A 19,789-nucleotide genomic window follows, 5' to 3' on the forward strand; every position below is an offset into this window, starting at 1 on the left:
GTTGCTTCTCTCCTCCCTGCCTCCATCCCTGACCACACCTCTCCTCCCACTGGTCTGTACCAAAGCAGGGAGTGAGATAATGCTGGGAAGAACTGGTGAGAAGAAGCAAAGAGACAGAAAGGAGGAACAACGTGTAGGCACTTTTCTCAGAACCAGAATAGGTGGGGTTAAGGGCTAAGAATGATTCTCTTTGCTGACTTAGACCTATAGAATAGTAAATAGAAATTATAGAGATAAGTCGAAAGGCACATTACATTGTTGATGAAGCTGATTTAAATTATAAAAACAAAGAAGCCACTTTTTATGGAAAAGAATGTCTAATCTTCTAACAGAACTGATTTTTTTTTTTGCTGTTGTTGCTTCCAGATAGTTTGTGTATGCATATTTACATACTTTGAGGAATACGTGACTTCTGCACTTACATTTTTGTCATTTATGTTCCATGCTGAGATCCTAGTTCATGGTTATGTTTAGTGACTACATCAAGGTTTGCTTCTTTCTCTTGTTAAATGCTTAAATTATTTTCCCCCTTTCCCCTCTAAGTATTATACAAGAGGATAGGTTAAGCTGCTATGACAAAGAGACACCAAAATACATAAACTCAAACAGGGTAGTTTAGCTTGCTCCCATAGAAGTCTGGAGTTGGGCAGGCCGCCAAGGGAGTTACGCAGCCCTGCTTCATCCCGGGCTACTGGTTTCATCCACCTTACTGTTTGTATTAGTTCGACAGAAGTGTTGTAACTAAGCACCACAGACTGGTGTCTTAAATAAAAGAAATTTATTTCATACAATTCTGGAGGCTACAAGTTAGAGATCAAGGCGTTGCCAGGGTCATTTCTTCTAATGCCTCTTTTCTTGGCTTATAGATAGATGGTCTGCTACCTGTATCTTCACTTCTATACACGTTTATATCCAGATTTTCTCTTCTTTTTTTTTTTGTAATGAAAAAAAATTTTTTAGTTGTCTCTTACCTTTAATTAGCATCTAAATAGATAACATATTCTAGAATTATACTTTGGAAATGTCTATGAACCAAATAGATAAAATTTCTGTCAAATGCCTGGGAAAGAATGGTGTCAGTCAGATTCACCCAAGGTGTTAGCAGCAGCACCTATGCAGCCAGGGCGTGGTCAGTGTTTGGGGATGGAGGTAAATATCTGCAACCCATGCATGCCTTTGGTTTCTTCTTTTAGTGCCTGATTTACCATCTGGTGACGCAGGACAGTTTTCTTCTTAAATTCTTGACTCAATCTGAATCTCATACATTGCCCCATAACCTCCTGAAACATCAGTGACTTTGATAGCTGTAGCTCGGGGAAACTTTTCTTTGAGAATTTGGGTCACTCTGAGCGCCCCCTCAGCTTGCAAGGCAAACATCTGCTGGGCACAGAGAAGAGGAAGTCCCAGTCCCGTGGAGCAGAGGCGCTGCCGTGGCCAGGCTCCATGCCGCCATGCCTGGGTGATGCCCAAACTTCCTCTTCTTGGAAGGACATCAGTCATATTGGAAGAGGGCCCACCCCAAGGGCTTCATTTTAACTCAGTTACCTCTTAAAAGATCCTCTCTCCAAATACACTGACATTCTGAGGTACTGAGGTTAAGACTTCAACATGCACATTTTGAGGGGACACAATTCAGCCCATAACATGTTCCACTTGAGCATTATTGGATGACAGTTGAACTACCTCCTCATACATGGTTTCTTCCATGGGAAGGTGAAAGAGAGACAGTCGGGTGACTTCACCTCTAAAAAAATTGAACTGGAAGTTGCAGGAATCATTTCTGCTAGCACCCTATTGACCTGAACATGTGACACGTGGCCCCTCCTATGTGGGAGTGAAAAAGCTATGGAATCCGTGGTCTCTAGATGGGAGACCAAACTTGGCCGAATAATGATCCATTTTGTACATAAGAACTTGAAGACCAATCTCTTACTTGGGGAAAAAAGAGAGAGAGAGAGAGAAAGTGATTTCTTCACCCAGCATCCATATACCATTCAGTCTTCTCTGAATTCATTCCGTTGTGAAAACCTCAGGAACAATTTCATTATTGTCTGCTTGCTTTTCAGTCAGTTTCTAAACATGACCTGCTTTTTAACTCTTTCCTTTGAGGTTAATGGATGCCTAGTGTCAGCAAAGATGTATCTTGGCTCAGTTCTTACAGTATTAACTCTGAACTCTCTGTAAGTGAAAGGTATTTAGATTTGCAATAGAATTTCTGTAGTTAGTACAGCCTCATCAAAATATCTTTAGTTATAACTACATTCATTTTTATTATTCAGTCATTGGTAGAGACTAGACATTTTCTGACTACTTCACACAATGTCAAAAATTATATCAAGTCTTTTTGTGGCTTCCATTTTTCACATCACCACCTTACTGACCTTATTTTCAGTCTCTTGATCATGACTGATGTTTTCAGTAGCCATTCAAATTCACTAGGCCATATCTTTTATTGAAATGTATGTCAAGCAGTACGCCTAGGAATCAGAAAACTAACAGAGGGAGCAGGTCTAGAGACCAGCTTTGGCCCAGACACCATCTGCACCGTGTCCTGACAAGGAAAGGCATATGACTTATCATTTATTTTGACTGGAGAGAAAGAGAAACTCACAAAGTGAGATGCAGCAGGAGAGCAGGAGGCCCTCAGAGTGGTGTGCAGGGAGGGGAACCAGCCAGGGTTGGGTCCACAAGCTGCCCGCTGCACCTGCTGGCCTCACCATGGCACACGAACTGGTACCAGATGACCTGCCTCCCAAGAAAGGGCTCCCAGGGTGTCCCAGGCCAGGTTGAGGTGAATCTGGAACATCAGACAAATGGGGTAGCTACAGAGGGTAGGTCAGCCAAGGCTGAATTGGGCCATGTCAGCCAAGAGGTGGACTGGGGACACAGGGTAGGAGTCTGACTCAGACTCAGGGCCCCTGGCTTGGGGAGACGGGGCTGTTGCCACTGCCATGAGTCTCTCCTGAGACCAAGGGCCAGGCCTGGACACAGCCCACTGAGTCTCCAGTAGGAGGGCAGTGGTACTTCAACACAGCCCAGAGCAAGAAGGCCTGGGTCATACTTGCAGGAGCTGGGGACAAGTCTATGAGAAAGCCTTGGCTACTGTTCTCAGGCCTAGGGCTGCACAGGGTCCCTAAGACCTGCGTTTCTTCTGGTCCAAGTACTAAGGTTTTTGTGTGTATGCCCAGCCCTGGGCATAATTAGAGGTAGCAACAGGGGTGCCACATCATGAATGGCCTTATAGACCATGGAGCGGAATTTGAATTTTACTCTAAGTGCAATGGAAAGCCATTGGAGGATCTAGAACAAAGAAATGACATTTGACTTGCATTTTAACAGGATCACCCTGGTTTTCTGAGTGGCAAATAGACCTTAGAGAGCTAAGGGTACAAATACGGTACCTTGTAAGAGCCTATTGTAATTATGCAATAAGAAATTATCTGAGATGGGGCGTGGACCAGGGTGGTAATGAGTGAAAGTATTAAGAGGTGGTTAGATGGTAGATATAATTTAAAGGGAGAGTTAGAGTGACTGGCTAAATGATTAGATATAAAAGAAAGAGGAGAATCATTTATGACTCTAAGAGTTTTCAAATAGGCAAGAGTGAAGGTACTTGTTCTAGAATCCTTTCAAGATGAATCTGAAAGGATAAATTTCATCTATATGTACGTATACAGGACAGAGAGTGGGCAGAGGGAAAAAGGGGCTGTTTCCATGTGGAGGAAACAGGAGATCAAAGGGAAGGAAGAAAAATTACAGAAGGCCTTATGTACTCAATAATAGGTCCAACACTGTTTGTTGAATGATGTATGATATTCTAAATAATTGTGATTTGTCCCCAGATTAGCTGGAACTTTGCTTTCTTCAAAAGACTGTCCACTGGACAAGAAATCTCTCCTAGAGCAAAAGGGAACCTATAATTTGGGACTCCATCTGGTCAGAATTATGCTTCAAAACTCCAACCCAATAGTCAAAACCTGAGGAGAGAAGAGGGTCTAGAATTACATAGAAGGTACCAGTCTTCTAAGAAACTACTAGAAAAAACTAAAACTCCTGGCGTGCTTTTAAAGCATCTCATCTACATTTTCTCTTCTTTTACTATCGTCAGTCACCTCCAGATGTTTTGTTTATGCATAGTACTCTGCATTTGAAACCTGAGAGCTACCTTTTACTCCCTGCCGATTATATAAAATGTACGACTCTTCATAAACGATTATGATTGGAGTTAGGCTGACTTAAGTTTGAATTCTAGCTCTGTTGCTTAAAACAATTATGATCTTGGTAAATCACTTAACCTCTCTGAGGCTTGATTTTATCATTGAAAAACAGATAATAGTATCTGTCTTATAGAGTTGTTATGAAGATTAAGTGAAATAATCACCTCCCATGAGCTAATGTATGTGACTTGCTGAGAAGACAGTGTATGTGTGTGTCTGTGTGTGCATATTGTTCAGCCTTTCTCTTTGTTCCTACTATGGTACTAACCTGAAAGTATATCACTTCACATTTCAGTTACCACCCTGCTCCTCATCACTTTTCTGGCCTCAACTCTCTTCTGGTCAGGCTTGTTTTCACCCAACACTCATACAAATCAACTTTAAAGCATTCACGTTTATCCTCATCTTCTCCAAACTCCTGTGGTAGATCTCAATCTGCCCTACTCATTTTGCTCTTAATCCTATACTACCTTGCACTTTTATTTAGTTGTTCCCTACTAAATTGTCTGCCTCCGTAAGGGAAGCTTCTTGCCCTACATTTCTTCTGTATCTCCATCCCGTACCAGGTCTCAGCCTTCTTAGTCACGTCATTGGTCATTGGTGTATGATCATCCTCGATACTTACAAATCTCTAGTGTCACTCTTATATTACAGGAGTAATTCCTTAAAATTGCCTTAATGGGAACAAAAGTTCTCCCTCAAGGTAGCATCCAACACATTATTTATCTACAACAACCCTGATTCAGTAATGATACATCCATTGAGTCATACATTGATTTAATCAGCACATATTTCTCACTCAACACACCTTTAAGGTACCAAGGATATAGCATGCACAGATAGACAAAGTCCCTGCCCTCATGGAACTTATAGTCTCCAGATTATATGTCAAAGCAGGCCTCTTCCGGAAGTGGTTTTGCACTGCTTACTCCCAAATGGGTGTTCTACAAGATGGGAAAGTACGCGCATGTTACCAGTTTCTAAGGAAATAAGATTACTTTGGAATGATACCATTTTGAGAGAACTATTAATCTGTGATATTGTAAGGAACCCAATTAAACTGACTCTGTACCAAGTCAGTTTTCAGTGTTAATCATTTAATTTGATGATATGTGTCTTAGTCAGTTTGGGTTGCTATAACAAATTATAGCTATAGACTGGGTGGTATAAAAAAAAAAAGCATTTATTTCTTCCAGTCCTGGACACTGGAAGTCCAAGATCAGGGTGCCATCACAGTCAGATTCTGGTGAGAACCCCCTTCTGAGTTGCAGACAGCTAATTTATCATTGTATCTTTACTTGGCACAAAGAGCAAGAGAGCTCTCTGGGGTCTTTTTTTTTTTTTAAGAGTATTAATCCCATTCACGAGGGTGGAACCCTTATGACCTAATCACCTCCCAAAGGCCTCGCCTCCTAATACCATCACACTGGAGTGTAGGATTTCAACATATGAGTTTTGGGGAAACACAAACATTCAGTTTATAACAATATGGTTGATCAGTCTGGCTCAAAATATCAATGTTTTGTGTTAGATGATTACAAGGTAGCTCAAAAGTCCAGCTTTGGTATAAAAGACGACCTAACACTGAAACCCAGAGGTTACAGCCACTTTGAAAAAAGCTGATGGAAATTGGCAAATGCCTCTGTTAGACAAGCTATTACTAATACTGTGGTCATAGTGCCACACATGTCATTTCAGAAAACAGGTAGAACCACTGATGGTCACTATGATATTCCTACCAGTGACCCAACTGCCACCTTGTTGCTTACCACATGGTCAAGATGCTTATTGTAAAATCTAGGTCTTTGAAATCAGGTCAGTCTTTAGAGACATTCTTTTTAAAAAAGTAGGATGTTTTCGACACTGAATGATCTACCTTTATAGAGAATAGTTAAAGCTGAAGCACAAAAAAGCTGTCTGCTGGAACAAGAGAAGTGCCTGATGCCTCTGTAAGTCTTTCTTCTTCTTTTATACTTAATGATGAGATTTGTTGTAGTTGCTTCTCAGCTTTTAAAAACAAGCTATCTATGGGAGGACAGTATCATCTTCTAGTGTCTTGGGTTGATGATGGCAGATCACTGAGATCAAGGTCCTGCCAAGACATTTTGAGGATACTCCAAAACAGTCTATCTAGTTTACAGATTGGCCACTCTATCGTAGGAATGTCCCAGTGGCTTGAGGAAAAAGGATTGGGGAGAACAACAAGAGTAAATAATATATTTTTGTGAAGGAAGTCATGAAAGGAAGATAGTTTTAGTCGTGTTGATAGAGTATTAGAAATATCATGACAGTGATCCCCACTCCAACCTACCAAAATGGAAACTGGCAAAGATGGCTAATACCATTCAAGGTAAGAAAGGAGGTTCCTCTGGTGGGCCATAGACAGAGTTTGTAGAAAACAATTTCAAAATTTCAGCAGGTGACTGATTGACTATTTGGATTCACTGAAAGTCATCTAAGTGGTACGAGCGGTATTTTTAGATATTCACATCTATGAGACAGATAGGGGGATATACAGATTTGATTTAACATAAGGATAACAGTCACTAAAGCAAAAGAAAAAAGGCTCAGCCACTTTATTCATACAGAGAGTATAGTAAATAGGTAAAGGAAGTCTTTGTAAGTACAACTCACCAGCCTAATGAAGCCAACACAATTCGTATACAAATGTGATCACAGTCTCATACTCTTGTCCCCAGTAAGGCATCAATCCTGTCTGTTCCATTAATACCCCACTAGAAGCCATGATAATGAATGCCTTAATATGTGCAGAAAACTTGTAGAAACCCCAGGAATCAGGCAACTAGGTAAATGCAAGAGAAAGCATAGTAAATTGCCTCTGGGCCACCTGACTCCTTGTTGCCTTGCAAGAATTCAGTGGTGAGCCATTCAGTTGCAAGGAGCCCTTTACTCTCTCTCACTCATCATGCTCTTAAGTGTCATTTTTTATATCAACCACATAAGAATGTGGAGTGTTTTCCATATTGCCTCCTGAGTCATACTTTTCTCCAGTCTTATGCCAGTCAGGTTTTTCTGGTTGTTATTCATGTACTTCATTTTCCTGAAGCTTGTCTCTCCTTCATTACAGTGGACATGTTTGAGAGAGGTCATGCCTAAATGGACTGCATTTAGAAGCATGGGAAAATCTCCAGGCATTTAATTTAGACAATTACACATGGATTCTAGGAGGCTGAAATTCACATGAGTGGGACAAGGAATTTTCCTTCTGCTGCATTGCCACAGATAAGGAATCATCCCTTTTCCTTTGGGAGAAGGGAGTTGGTTTTAAAAATGAGTTGTAGCATTGTTGGAAATCTGACATGGGCTTAGAGTACTTCCTTGAAAGAGACAGAGAATTGAACAAACTACAAAGGGAAATAAAACAATACCGTAGGGACCTGAGATATCAATTCCTCTTCTTCCACCCCAAAATAGACTTACAAGGCACAAATACATTCTTTGACTTTGCCAGAAGATACAATTTCCAAATGGTATTAGCAACATTAATTATTTTTAGGTACATATGAAAATTCCATTATTTGGGAATTTTGGAATAGTGTATAATGTACTGAAGCAGAAATTCACTATCTGCCTAAGAATTAGTGAGTCTTCCTAACAAAAGTATCTTAGATGAAACTGGATTTTTAAGCCCAGGCCCTGGGAATCTGGGAACATATAGTTTCTAGAGGAAATAATGACACACAACACACAAACCAGAGACACCCTGTCATGAAGCATGGGTTGCTGGTGCCAAAAAGTTAATGATCACATACTTCTTATTTTATTCTTACATTAGTTGTTAAAAGGCATTTTAATTCCCCTTATGTTGCTATATCCTTAATTAGTAACATTTCCACACCTTGTGACCATGTGTCACACTGGACTTTTTTGAGGCACACACATAAACTGAACACATAGTTTCTTTCATCATCCCTGCCATAACCTCAGATTTTAAACCTCTGCTCCATACCCTATTATTCCTTTCCTGACACAGAAAGGTGGTTAACTTCAAGTAAGAAATGATGAAAATAATGTCAAGCCAAACCTGTCTTATTTCTTCTCTTTAGAAATCTGAATTCAGTAACATGATAAAAAGTAGCTCCCTACCTAGCAGAGAAAAGGAAGCCCAGCAGATTAGATTTAGATTCCAGGCTAAAAACGGATTTCTTGAATAAAAATTTAATAGCATTCAAAACCCTGAAACTTTATGAAACTGAAACATGAATTTCTCCTTTATTATAATTTTCTTCTGAAAATTATCTTGTAGTACACGTTTTCTATCCAATTTCTCATCTTGCAAAACTGGTTATTCCTAAATATATAAATAACCAAGTTCACTCACAGAAGCCTTTTTAAAAGCTTATTCGCAGAAACCATAGCTGCCATCACCCATCCTAAGCGTCCTGACCCCTCACTGTGGGTTCACGCGGCCCAGGACCACCTCCCTCGCCTCATCTCTTTCTACTCTTCGTTTCCGCTAGGTGCTTCAGTCATGGTGAACTTCTTTAAGCTCCTCCATTGAGTCCGCTTCATTGTCAAGTCCAAACCTCCTTTGCTTTACTATTCCGTATGCTTGCATTGCCTTCTATCCTTCTTTCTTACCCCCTTAGACAGCCATAAGATCTTGATGCTTTTATGTCACTTTACAAATATTTCTCTGACCCTCATCTGATTTCTGTTTGTCTTTGAGGTGCTCCCACAAGAACCAGCATTTATTACCATCTTAGCATGTCTTACTTTGTGTGGCTACTTTTGTGTTCTCCCTTCTCTCTGCCACAGATGATAAACTCATCTCATTAGAAAAATGTACACAGTACAGGCAGTTTCCCCACTTGACTTACCCTGCCTCCAAATATATATATTTTTCCACCTTAACCATTGCTCTTAGGTTAATACCGCAAATTTGTAGCATTATCTGCTAGGCTCTCCATGAGCCAGACTATTCCATGTCATCTCCTGCAACTCCTCCCCTTCACTTCTACATGTCAGCCCCACTGGCCTTCTTGCAGAGTTTGCAAGAGTTCATGCCACTTTCCACCTGGGGGAAGCTTCTGCCCACCTTCATCACAAACACTGTTCCTCCACCAAGAATGCTGTCTACTCCCCACCTCTCATTTTCACCTGGAAAAGTCTGATTCATCCTCAGGTTTCTAGACTTAGCATAGATATACCACATATGCTCATGCTCACTGAGGTCTTCCCAACACGCCACAGTGCAATAAGCATTTCATTTGTAGAACATTTCAAAACCTTAGCATAAGGAATCCTTAGGAAGTTATATTTGTAATATACATCTCCCAACTAGACTGTAAGTTCCAAGGAACAGTGCCTATGGCTGTCTTTCTCAAGAAGCTGTTGCTGTGAATCCACCTGGAGCCGTTTTTAGCATGTGTAGGAACAGCGAATAATCAAATTAGGAAAACATGCAAAGACTAAGAAACAATGCAAGACAAGGGTATAGGGCCAGATAATAAAGGATCCTAATTGCCATGACAAATAGTTTATATTTTATTGAAGAAACAGTGACGATTCATCAAATGTTTATAAGCTGAAATGATCTAATACATGCTTTGAAGAATAAATCTGGCAGCAGATTGTATGGCTAATAAGGTGGAGACTGAAAACCAAGAGACCGTTACAGTGGATTATCAAAAATGACTACACATATCTTCTGTCCTCTTGGCAATGTGACTTTGCCATTCTTCCTATTCCAAGCCTTTAAATTTGAGCTTGATCACATGACTTGCTTTGACCAATGGGGAATGAGTAACTATGATTCAAGTATTTGTATGTCAAACAGAGAATAGTAAGTACAAAGGCAAATCATGTGTCTAAAATGACTGACTTTAAATGGTAATATCTTTTCTTTCTATAAAACTGAACATACACTCTCTCACAGTCTAAATTATGCTGGTAGAGCATTATTATTTTTAAGGAAATCTATAGAATTTACTTTGCAGGGCCTAAAGTCTACAGAGAGTCATTCAAATATATTGTCATAATCATTGTTGCTTTTCCTCAAAATATTCTTATTTTCAGAAACTGCTTTAAACATCACCAAATCATTTCCATATAAATCTCATTCCCTAAGGTAAGTTCCATGCAGATGATAATAGGATTTTATGATTGTTTTATTTGCCTCCATTATGGTTTCAGTAACTCTGAAATCATGTTGACTTTATGAAATTGAATTTAACTCTGGTTTCGTGAAAGCTATTCATGAAAGCACAAGTATCAATCAAGATACAATACCTGATTCTCATACATACAGAATTTTTGGTATTTTCCTTGAAACACACACCCACACTCTCTCATAGGATATAAGTTTCTGAGTGAAATTGCTGCCTTAAAATTCTTCTGTAATTATTTTCAGTGGAGCATATAGAACACCTTTTTCCCACACATAATAGGATTAATCTTTAATAGCATTATCTTCTATAAGCAAGTGCTAACCCTTGTCTGCCCTCAGACCAGCCAATGAAAAGTTATTCTGGTGATATAATGCTTGTTAACTTATTACTCTCTTGCAGACAGGATTCGGGAAGATGACTTAAAGAGCATCAAACATGTATTGAATTTAACTCTTTCTCACATGACTAATTTTAGCTCATAAGCCACCTCTGGTACTTCATAAACACATTGCTTAGGACAGCCCTGAAATAGTTATGCAAAATCATTAGACTAGAGAATTTCTTTTAAGCATTGGTATCTGTACCCATCAGCCCTTGCCAATAATAATTCCTCATCTTTCTTGAGAAAGCACTTACTTCCGTATCCTGGTCCTTATGTAAATAGACAAAGAATACATTAACACTAGCCAGCAGCAGATAAACTTTCCCAGGCATAGATTCTCATGAAAATCAAACCAAAAGGAATAGAGTTCTTACATTTTTTTAAATCAAATTCAACTGTCAAAAATCAAAATCAAAATCAACCTGTCAACACTATGTACAAACTTCATTTTCACAACTGTCCACTTTATTCCAAAGATAAAAATGCTTGAAACAAGTGTTTGCATAACCAGGTGTGTTCACAGTGAGGTCATCAACTTCTGCTAATGAGTAATTTACAGGGCTCTGTTGATGCAACTAAATGCTTATGAATATCTAGAGAAGTCCTAGCCTAGGTCAAGTGAAGACCTATTACCCATCACACAGTCTAATTCTAGTCTAAGTGATAGACAAGATAAATGTGTGTTACTTTGCGGCAGTAAAGTGTGCAAAAATGCAAGACACAGAGCTACAAATTTCAGGCAGGTGTTATTTCATGCAACAGCTCATTCTCATTCCCTATTCCTCCACCCCAAACTTCACTTTTTGAGCAAAAGAATATAGTAGTATGCATGCTGTGAAAAACATAATTTGGAAGAAGAAGGTTATAATACCCGAGCAGACCCATGGTTTATCTGATCTGAACCTCACCCAGGAAGAAAGTAACTCAGACTACTAAGTCAGCTGTAATTTGAAGTGCTGGATATAATTCAAAGATGATGAGCCATGAGTACTCATAGTACAATTGTCAGAAAATTACTATATTAGAACTTCTCCCTCTTTGTTTTTCCAAAATATCTCCCTAAACTTTTGAGAAAACTGAGTTAATTTTTGGCACTGAGCCTTTCTTGGGACTTTTCTATTTGTTCAAGTTATGGTAATATAGTTGTATCGGGATGGGGGTGGAATTATAGAATGATTCAAACCTGGCTGTGAATGTCTCTACAATATAGGAGAGTGGTAGGTCATTTTAACTTCAGTGAGCCATATTTTCCTCACCTATTAAAATGAAATAATAATTAAGTATTAATTATTAAAGTCATGTGCATAAAGTTCTTGGCAAGTAGTGAGTATTCAATTAATAGTAGCTGCAGTTATTATTATTTTTCCATATGTACATAATTCCAAACCACTTCCCTCTTCAAAATTGAAAACCAAATTATATAAAAAATGATTCCCAATTTAATCCACCTTTTGATTGTGAAATAAGCCATTTTGTTTTCCAAGGAAGATTTAGTTCATACTTGATTCATAATTTACTATACTATTCAGTAGTATTCTATCTTTATTAACATTTCAAAGTTAGTGCTTTACAAGTTTATGATTTTATATACCATCAATCTAAGTAATAGTAGTGTACTACATTTCTTCCAGAGACCTGCTGAAATTTTTAAAGGCATTACTTCTCTAATCTTACAGAAAAGGTCCTACCTAGAAGGCATTGCTCATGCCATCAGGTCAGCTTATTAGAAAGTGAAAAATGCAGTTTGTCACCCTCAAGCAAAAAATGTAGCTTGAATTTTTCAGTAAATTAACTTTAACTAAATTGTTTTGATGTTGTTTGTGTCCAGTCAAAAGCACTGGCACATTCCTGCAAATTGACTTTAGATTTTAAATATCAAGGGCTAGTTAATTTGCTTTATCAAAATTTACTGAATGCCTCAGAGCACAGAGCAGTTCTAAGATTAAAAAATGACAACCACCACCACAAAGAGTTTCTGCCTTTTAGGTGCTGGTGTCTAGTTAAAGGCACAGACAGCACAGTGTGGTAAATTCCATAATAGAGTCTGGTGTAGAGTGACTGGAAATAGATGGTGGAGCTTTTAATTCAGTGTTGGAAGGGTAAAGTTTCGAGAAAATTTATGGACAGGTAACATTTTATTGGCTTTTGAAGAATAGTAAGGAGTTTCTTATTTGGAGAACGTAGCAGCGTATTCGGGAAGCAGCGTATCCAGGTGGAAGGAATAGCGAGAGCAAAGGAAGGACTGATAATTCATAGCTAGCTATTTATGAAATGGCTGTTGACCTAGTCTAGTGTTTCTTCAGCACAGAGTGCACTGAATAGAAGAACGGCAGGGAAAGGACATGCTTAATATTTCAAAAATATTATCTTCCAAATCACAGTGTTCTTTTCTTTGTTGTGCACCATGAGAAGATTCGTGATACACACTAGCAGGACTTTTTTTGATGATGACTTCAAGCTTATTTAGACTTTTCTTCAGGTAAAATAATATTTTCCTATGATTTAAAAAATCATTGCAGTATACTACTACACTTAAAGTAAATGTAAATTTTACAAACTGTGGTTCAAGAAGGCAATATAAATTGTACAAAAATAATACTTAAGTGGGCAGGGTATAGCTCAGTGGTAGAGAGCATGCTTAGCATGCATGAGATCCTGGGTTCAATCCTCAGTATCTCCACTAACAACAACACACAAAAAGAGTAACTCATTAGTAAAATGAGGATACTAACATCTGGGTTAGGTGCCACTGTGACTTAAAGAGGCAACAGAACGCCTGACACATAATAAAGGCAATTATTAAATACGCTAATTAAAAATAATACTTAAGCTCTAGAAAACATCTACTGGTTTTATTCATGAATTAATATTTCAAAGTCAGTGCTTTACAAATATGTGATTTTATATATTAATGTATATATGAGCAAACTTGTAAAAGGCAATACATCTAAATAGCATGTGATTAATAAGGTCAGAGTATGCGTGAAAGAAGTATTGTCTATGCTAACTTTGTACGAAAAGAGTTATCTGGAAAAACTTCATTGTTCTTATTCACACGGTGAAGCACTAAGCCAGTAAGTAGGTCAGTGCCTGGAGTCATTCACCTGTAATATTGTGGGTGTAAGAACATTCTTAAATATAACTTGCTGAAAATTCTCTGCCATTTTCTTTAAGTATATTGACTAAAGAAGTCTTCATTCATACCTTACAAGAGGACTGTGCATGTTTTGTGTTTCAGATAATTTTAATATGTTTAGTGATTCTTATTAGACTAGGACTGGAATGCATTATCCACATATATACATGATGCTGCTGTTATAACAGGAACATTCTAATGTAACGGAACTGTCTTTATCCTGTCTCCACTCTGTGATCAGTATTATGTATTTTAGAAGTAGCTAGCTGGGATTACACATAGTTGGATCAATCATGGGTTATAGATTTTCATCATGTAAGACTGAGCTACATGGAGATTCATTCTACAGTGTTGGCCTTATTGTGTTCTTTCTATACACACTGGATATCATACACAGAGGTGTGTGTGTGTGTGTGTGTGTGTGTGTGTTATAGTCTGCTTCATTCTAAAAATGATGTGAGGTTGTTAGGGTTCTATGTGTAGTGCAGAAAAACATTCTATATTCTGTTAATTAAACAAGGAGGCCATTAGACTGAGGTGGGTCTAATGCCGCAGCTGCCTACATGAGCAAACCAAAATCTTAGCCTGTAAATGCCTCAAGGTTATAAAATAGAAACCTAAGGACAACCAATCACAAACAGCCAACTAGGCTTTAAGCTATAACCAATCAACAATCTGCTTGCTTTGCTTCCACCTTTTCTCTGCAAGTCACTCCCTGTGCACCCGATGGTGGAAGCCTTAACAACTACTTCAGGGTTGGCGCCACCCCGTTTGAATCCATTTTTGCTCAAATAAACACTTTACTTTTTTTTAATGCCCTCAGTTTATCTTTTAACATTTAAGTGCGTTTGAAAATATGAAATTCTTAGAAAAAATAAAAAAATAAAGAATACTTTCTGTTTCCTCCACCAGCTGTTCAGAAGAAGGCTAGCTTTATCACGCCAGTTCCCGGAGGCGTGGGACCCATGACGGTGGCGATGCTTCTCAAGAACACTCTTCTGGCAGCAAAAAAAATCATTTACTAGGTCACATGACAGCACAAAGCAAACTGAAGCCATGCTGTTTATTTACTTGACAAAAGGAAAAAACCTTTATATTTTACTACAAAGCTATTTCTACATTGTATTTATTTTTTTCATGGATGGAATCATTGTGGATCAGATGATTCATACAACTTAATGCATTTCCTCCTAATATTCACTGAATATTTGGAGTGGGTTTTAATTTTAGGAAAAAAACAAAGCAATGACAATGAAAACTTTAGTAACAGTTGTTTACTTTGTGAATAACATTTGTTCATAATATTAAAATAATAAAGGGCTCACGATAAGTGCATATATTTTTGGCACAAATATCTCACATAGTATGTTTTTAACAAACGTTTTGTCAGCTAAATAGGCACCCTTGTAAAATGTGATTTAGGTTTTGCTGTAATCGTGCTCAGTTTTTATATATGTTATGTTCTATACTGTATGCTAAAAAAGAGCTTACTTGCTAAAAGAAAGATAAAATATTAAAAATAAAATTTTGATCTCACATTTCTCCCAAATGCATCAGTTGAGGCATCTTAACGAGAAATGATGCTCCCTTCAAGGAAAGAAAATATTCAGGGAAGGCAAAAAATGCAGTGTTATTTGGGGAAGTATTAGGCATGTCAAATTGTGAATGACTACTTGCCATTGTAGAAATGTAATAAGAATATGTTAGGTTTACATGTAGTTTCCTTGTTCTTCTAGAAAAATATATGGACAACACCTTCCTTGAGGAATAATGGAAAATCCAAACATAAGCCAATACACAAAACAAAATGAAGGTTGTATTTTCCAACAAATATCAGAAAAATATGCTAAGTATGAGCGTGAACTTCATTCAAGAATAGATGTTATGTTTGTTCACAAATCTAGAAATTTAATAGGAAAACATGCACTTCCAGTGTGCCAAAACTAAACCTTAGGATGTGACTGAAAATCTACTGCTTTGTTGCCCACAGTTCTTCCCTCTTCTCTTATGGCATTTGGTTTTCAAAGTAGATGCCATGTTTCTAACACAATTTAGATTAGAAAATACATATGACTGTCAGTTGAAGGCTATTTTGAGACTACCCTGGGCACATAATTGTATTGTTTTCATGCCCAAATCCTAGTGTGTTTATGTGCCAATAATGATTCGTACCCAATGCATGTCCTTATTAGTGTGTTTTCTTGATCATTCTTGTGAAAATAGACTAGATGTTTATAATTAATATTTCAACTGTATAATAAAGGTAATTTGGAGAGGAATACCTGTCTTCTTTTTCCTTAAGCTATCTATCTATAAGTTTCTTTTTTCATGTGGTTGTTATCTATTTCTTCACAGCATGCTGGGGAAATGCACATTTCTCAAACATGAAAGAAAAGGTTCTATAGCCCATTCCACACAAATCTTTGCCTAGTAACCCTGATAGAAGTTTAAATCCAAAGCTCTCAAGCAAACATTTCAGAAAGGCCCTCTTTAATTTTTAAGTGCCCCAAATTCCCAAAACAAACATACCAACCCAAAATAAATGTACAAGGAAAAGGCGAAGTCATGATTTTGAGCTTCCCCCTCCCCCCACCCCAAAATGCAGGAGGAGTTTTTTTTAGTTTTTTTGCCCCTTTGGCGAGGCTAAAATTCAGGAGTGAGCCTTTCCAGAGACTAATTAAAACAATGTAAGAGAAAAATTATTCTAACGTTTGTTAAAAATGTAAGGAAGACTTTGAGACTATTGCAATGGGGTCAAAACTATCACAGTAGGAGAGACTGAACTCAACTCTGAATACAGCCAAGACAGCTATGGATTTATAGCCAATGAGCAGAGTGAGGTAATCAATGTATGGAAAACTAAGAGGAATTTGATTAGATGTCAAAGGTAGAGGGATTCTTGTGAAACTAGCTTACCACGATTCTTGATAAGGTTAGGCCAGCTATCAAGGGTAGGAGATGAGGAACTTGATCAGATATGACAGAGCCAGGGGGATTCTCCATAAACTAACTGAGCAAACTTCTTTGCTAAAACTGGGCTCTGCAGGCAGGCTAAGTCCATGCCTAGTTGAGAAAGGGACTCAAAAGAGCCTAAGTAAAGCCTGGCCAAGAAGGAAGCCTTTGCCAACATATAAAGGAAATAAAGTTGGTTCATCGGTACCACGACTTCATTTATACATACTTGGGGGGGGTCCATAAAACATAGACATACCATTGCCTGGTTGAGGAGCTTTGAAGAAGTAAGTACCCTTCTTCTACAAGTATGTGTAAAAAGGACCCTGAAGAATTAATGGGGATTGAATAATATGAGGATATGGAGGTGAGAAAGAGTTCCGCATATATGTGTGTATTTTTATATATAAAAGCAAGGGTTACATTCATACTAAAATGAAAAGTGTTGGAGAGTGGTGGAAATACAGCTGGATAATAGAATAATAACAGAAACATGTTAGAGAAATCCTGGATAAATCAGAATTTAGACTACATTTAGTCAGTGATGAGAGCTGCAGTTACAGCCTTGAGGATGTTATCACTGATTAACAGGAGGAAGTTGTAAAGAGGAGCTGATTTTGGAGAAGAGATAATATGTTCAGTTTAAGACATGTTGAGTTTGAGGTGATGACATAATTCATAGATTAAAGTCCTGATGTAATGTCAGTCTGAGATCAGAATAAGAATTCATGGCTAGTGATGAAAATTAAGACTCATCAGCATGTATTAACCAGTAAATTCCTGACCTGTTTGCTGCCCATTGTACACACCCTGTGTCTTTTTACACTTGTCCATTAATAATAGCTGTCCTTAACTGAGCACCTATCATGGTCTAAATGAGTTCTTTTTGTTGTTGTTGCTGTTATTAACAATCCTCATTTGATACGTGAGGAAATCGACACATAATTATTAAAAAGTTTCAGTCAAGGTCAAATGGAGAATAAAGGTCAAACTAGAATTCAAAAAAAAGTCTTTTAGGATGATGGGAGCCAGAACCCACTCTCTTTTCACTATATCACTCTGCCTCCCCTCAGTGCCTGGCCCACCCCCACCTGGAATCCTTTCTCTTACCACTGGATTTCTAAATTCTACTCACTATTTCAGATTCACTTCAATGAAAGTTATCCATGAAAAATGATGTGAGAGTTTGACTGAGTCCCACCCTCAAGCTCTCATAGCAGTTTGCACACATTCATGATAGTCATTCTTCTCTACCCAGCACTGCATTTATATATGTACATTTATATATATACTTTCCTTACACCCCGAATTCCTCGAGGTCAGAGTCCACGCATGATTTGTCTGTTTGTCTTGCAAACAATACACCCAGCCTAGTGCCATGGATGTTATAGGTAGTCAATATCTTATGAATGAATGGATGGCAACTGAATCCACAAGCATTACAGAGTAAGTTTAGAGAGAGAGAAGCAATGGGCTGAAGACCATTTCAGGCCAATGTCCAGCAACAAATTTTGGTTGTTTGTGAAAGAGCAAGAAATAAAGACAAAAAAAAGAAAGGAAGAGAGGGAGGGAGAGTAAAAGAAAGAAAAGGAAGAAGAGGGAGAAGGAGAAAGGAAGGAAAAAATAAACTTAAGGGGAGAGAAGGGAAGAGAAGATACTTGCAGAGATGCTTATAACCAGGGAGAGATGAATAAATTAAAGACAGAAAAAATGATAGTGCAGTGCTGCAGCTCTTAGCCTTCTTTCTCACTTTAACAAGTGTTAGGAACGAATGCAAATATCAGTGAAGCCACATGCCCACCTCCCCCATTCTACAGGATTAGGGAAGGACTCCGTGATGAGAGGACTGAGGACAGGAAGGCAGGAGACCCTCCTACAGAGTGTAAGTTGGATCCAGCAGGATGAGTCCAGGGGAAGAGAAGCTCGTGGGATGATGAGAGCTATTTTCTGGTATGAACCTCAAACTCCAGTGGTAGACGAGTTTCTACATTATGTGACCCAATGCACCAGAGTGGAGAGACATCGAGGGAGACAGGGGTCCACTTCTCTCAGCCTACATGCATGCAAAGGCCACAGTTCATTTAACATTTAGATTCTTATAATAGACTTAATTTACTGAAAGCTTGAGTTTAGGAGATAATTAGGAGAATCCCACTGAGATCAGTAAACTGACTCCTACCAGAGGACAAAGCTGGGGAAGTAGAAAGGGCATACGATCCAGAATCTGAACATGAATTCAAGTCCTGACTCGAGGACGTGTCCTCTGGCAAGTTCACTTTATTCTTTTTAAGTCTTCATTCCTTATTTGCCATATAGGAATAGAAATCAGGCCCATTGTTTACTTCTTTATTCACGCAAGACAGATTCATTGAGTGTACGCTATATATTAGGCACTGGATTTGATGGGGCCAGAACTACTGAAGACAGAATTGGGATGTGCATGAGACCCTTCTGCAAAATGCCAAGCACTGTGCAAGCAGCAGTTGACAGTTATTACAAAGCTGGCTGTTGTGCTACGTCCCAGTCTTAGACATAAAGATATTTAACATTAGTCTTAGCATCTTCCTCCTGCAACTGCAATTGGTTGTGGTTTATTTAATTCTTTAAATGATTTCTTCTTAAATTCTCACCAGTGGGACAGAAGATGATTATTTGATTTATAATTCAAATATTTGCCTGGGAAAAATAGTATTCAGAAATTGTTTTAATAACAAACAGTTCAAAAACCCCACAAAAGTGGAAATACAGAATGTAGGCACATATAAAGTGAGCCAAGTTCTTTTAACTTTAACAGGATGACTCCTGTGGTTAAGTGATTGCCCAAGTTTAATGAGTTCGACAAGCTCATTCTTGTGTGATTTCTAAAGCCAAATTCATCTCTTAGTGAAATGGCTCCTTTCTGGTAAATTGAATTTGCTGGGTGGACATGATGCAAATGACAACCTATCTTGACTTAAACAGGTTTTAAAGG

General features: G+C 38.3%; 1 protein-coding gene, 1 long non-coding RNA gene and 1 pseudogene across 4 annotated transcripts in view; 1 reads left to right on the top strand and 2 right to left on the bottom strand.

Annotated features, from left to right (window-relative positions):
* MTHFD2L (methylenetetrahydrofolate dehydrogenase (NADP+ dependent) 2 like) overlaps positions 1-16,064 on the top strand; it is a 114,750-nt gene extending 98,686 nt beyond the window's left edge. For both annotated transcript variants that reach the window (XM_031689253.2, XM_072941688.1), the window contains exon 8: positions 14,779-16,064. In XM_031689253.2, the coding sequence (XP_031545113.1) occupies positions 14,779-14,891 (113 nt within the window). In that variant the 3' untranslated portion in view covers positions 14,892-16,064. The remainder of the gene's footprint in view (positions 1-14,778) is intronic.
* Positions 1-19,789, bottom strand: part of LOC140686802 (uncharacterized) — a 143,702-nt gene that overhangs the window by 72,696 nt on the left and 51,217 nt on the right. The gene's annotated exons all lie outside the window — the stretch shown is intronic.
* On the bottom strand, positions 1,131-1,453 carry LOC140700228 (bolA-like protein 3 pseudogene; annotated as a pseudogene).

This window comes from Vicugna pacos, chromosome 2 (genome assembly GCF_048564905.1).
Source record: "Vicugna pacos chromosome 2, VicPac4, whole genome shotgun sequence".
NCBI lineage: Eukaryota > Metazoa > Chordata > Mammalia > Artiodactyla > Camelidae > Vicugna > Vicugna pacos.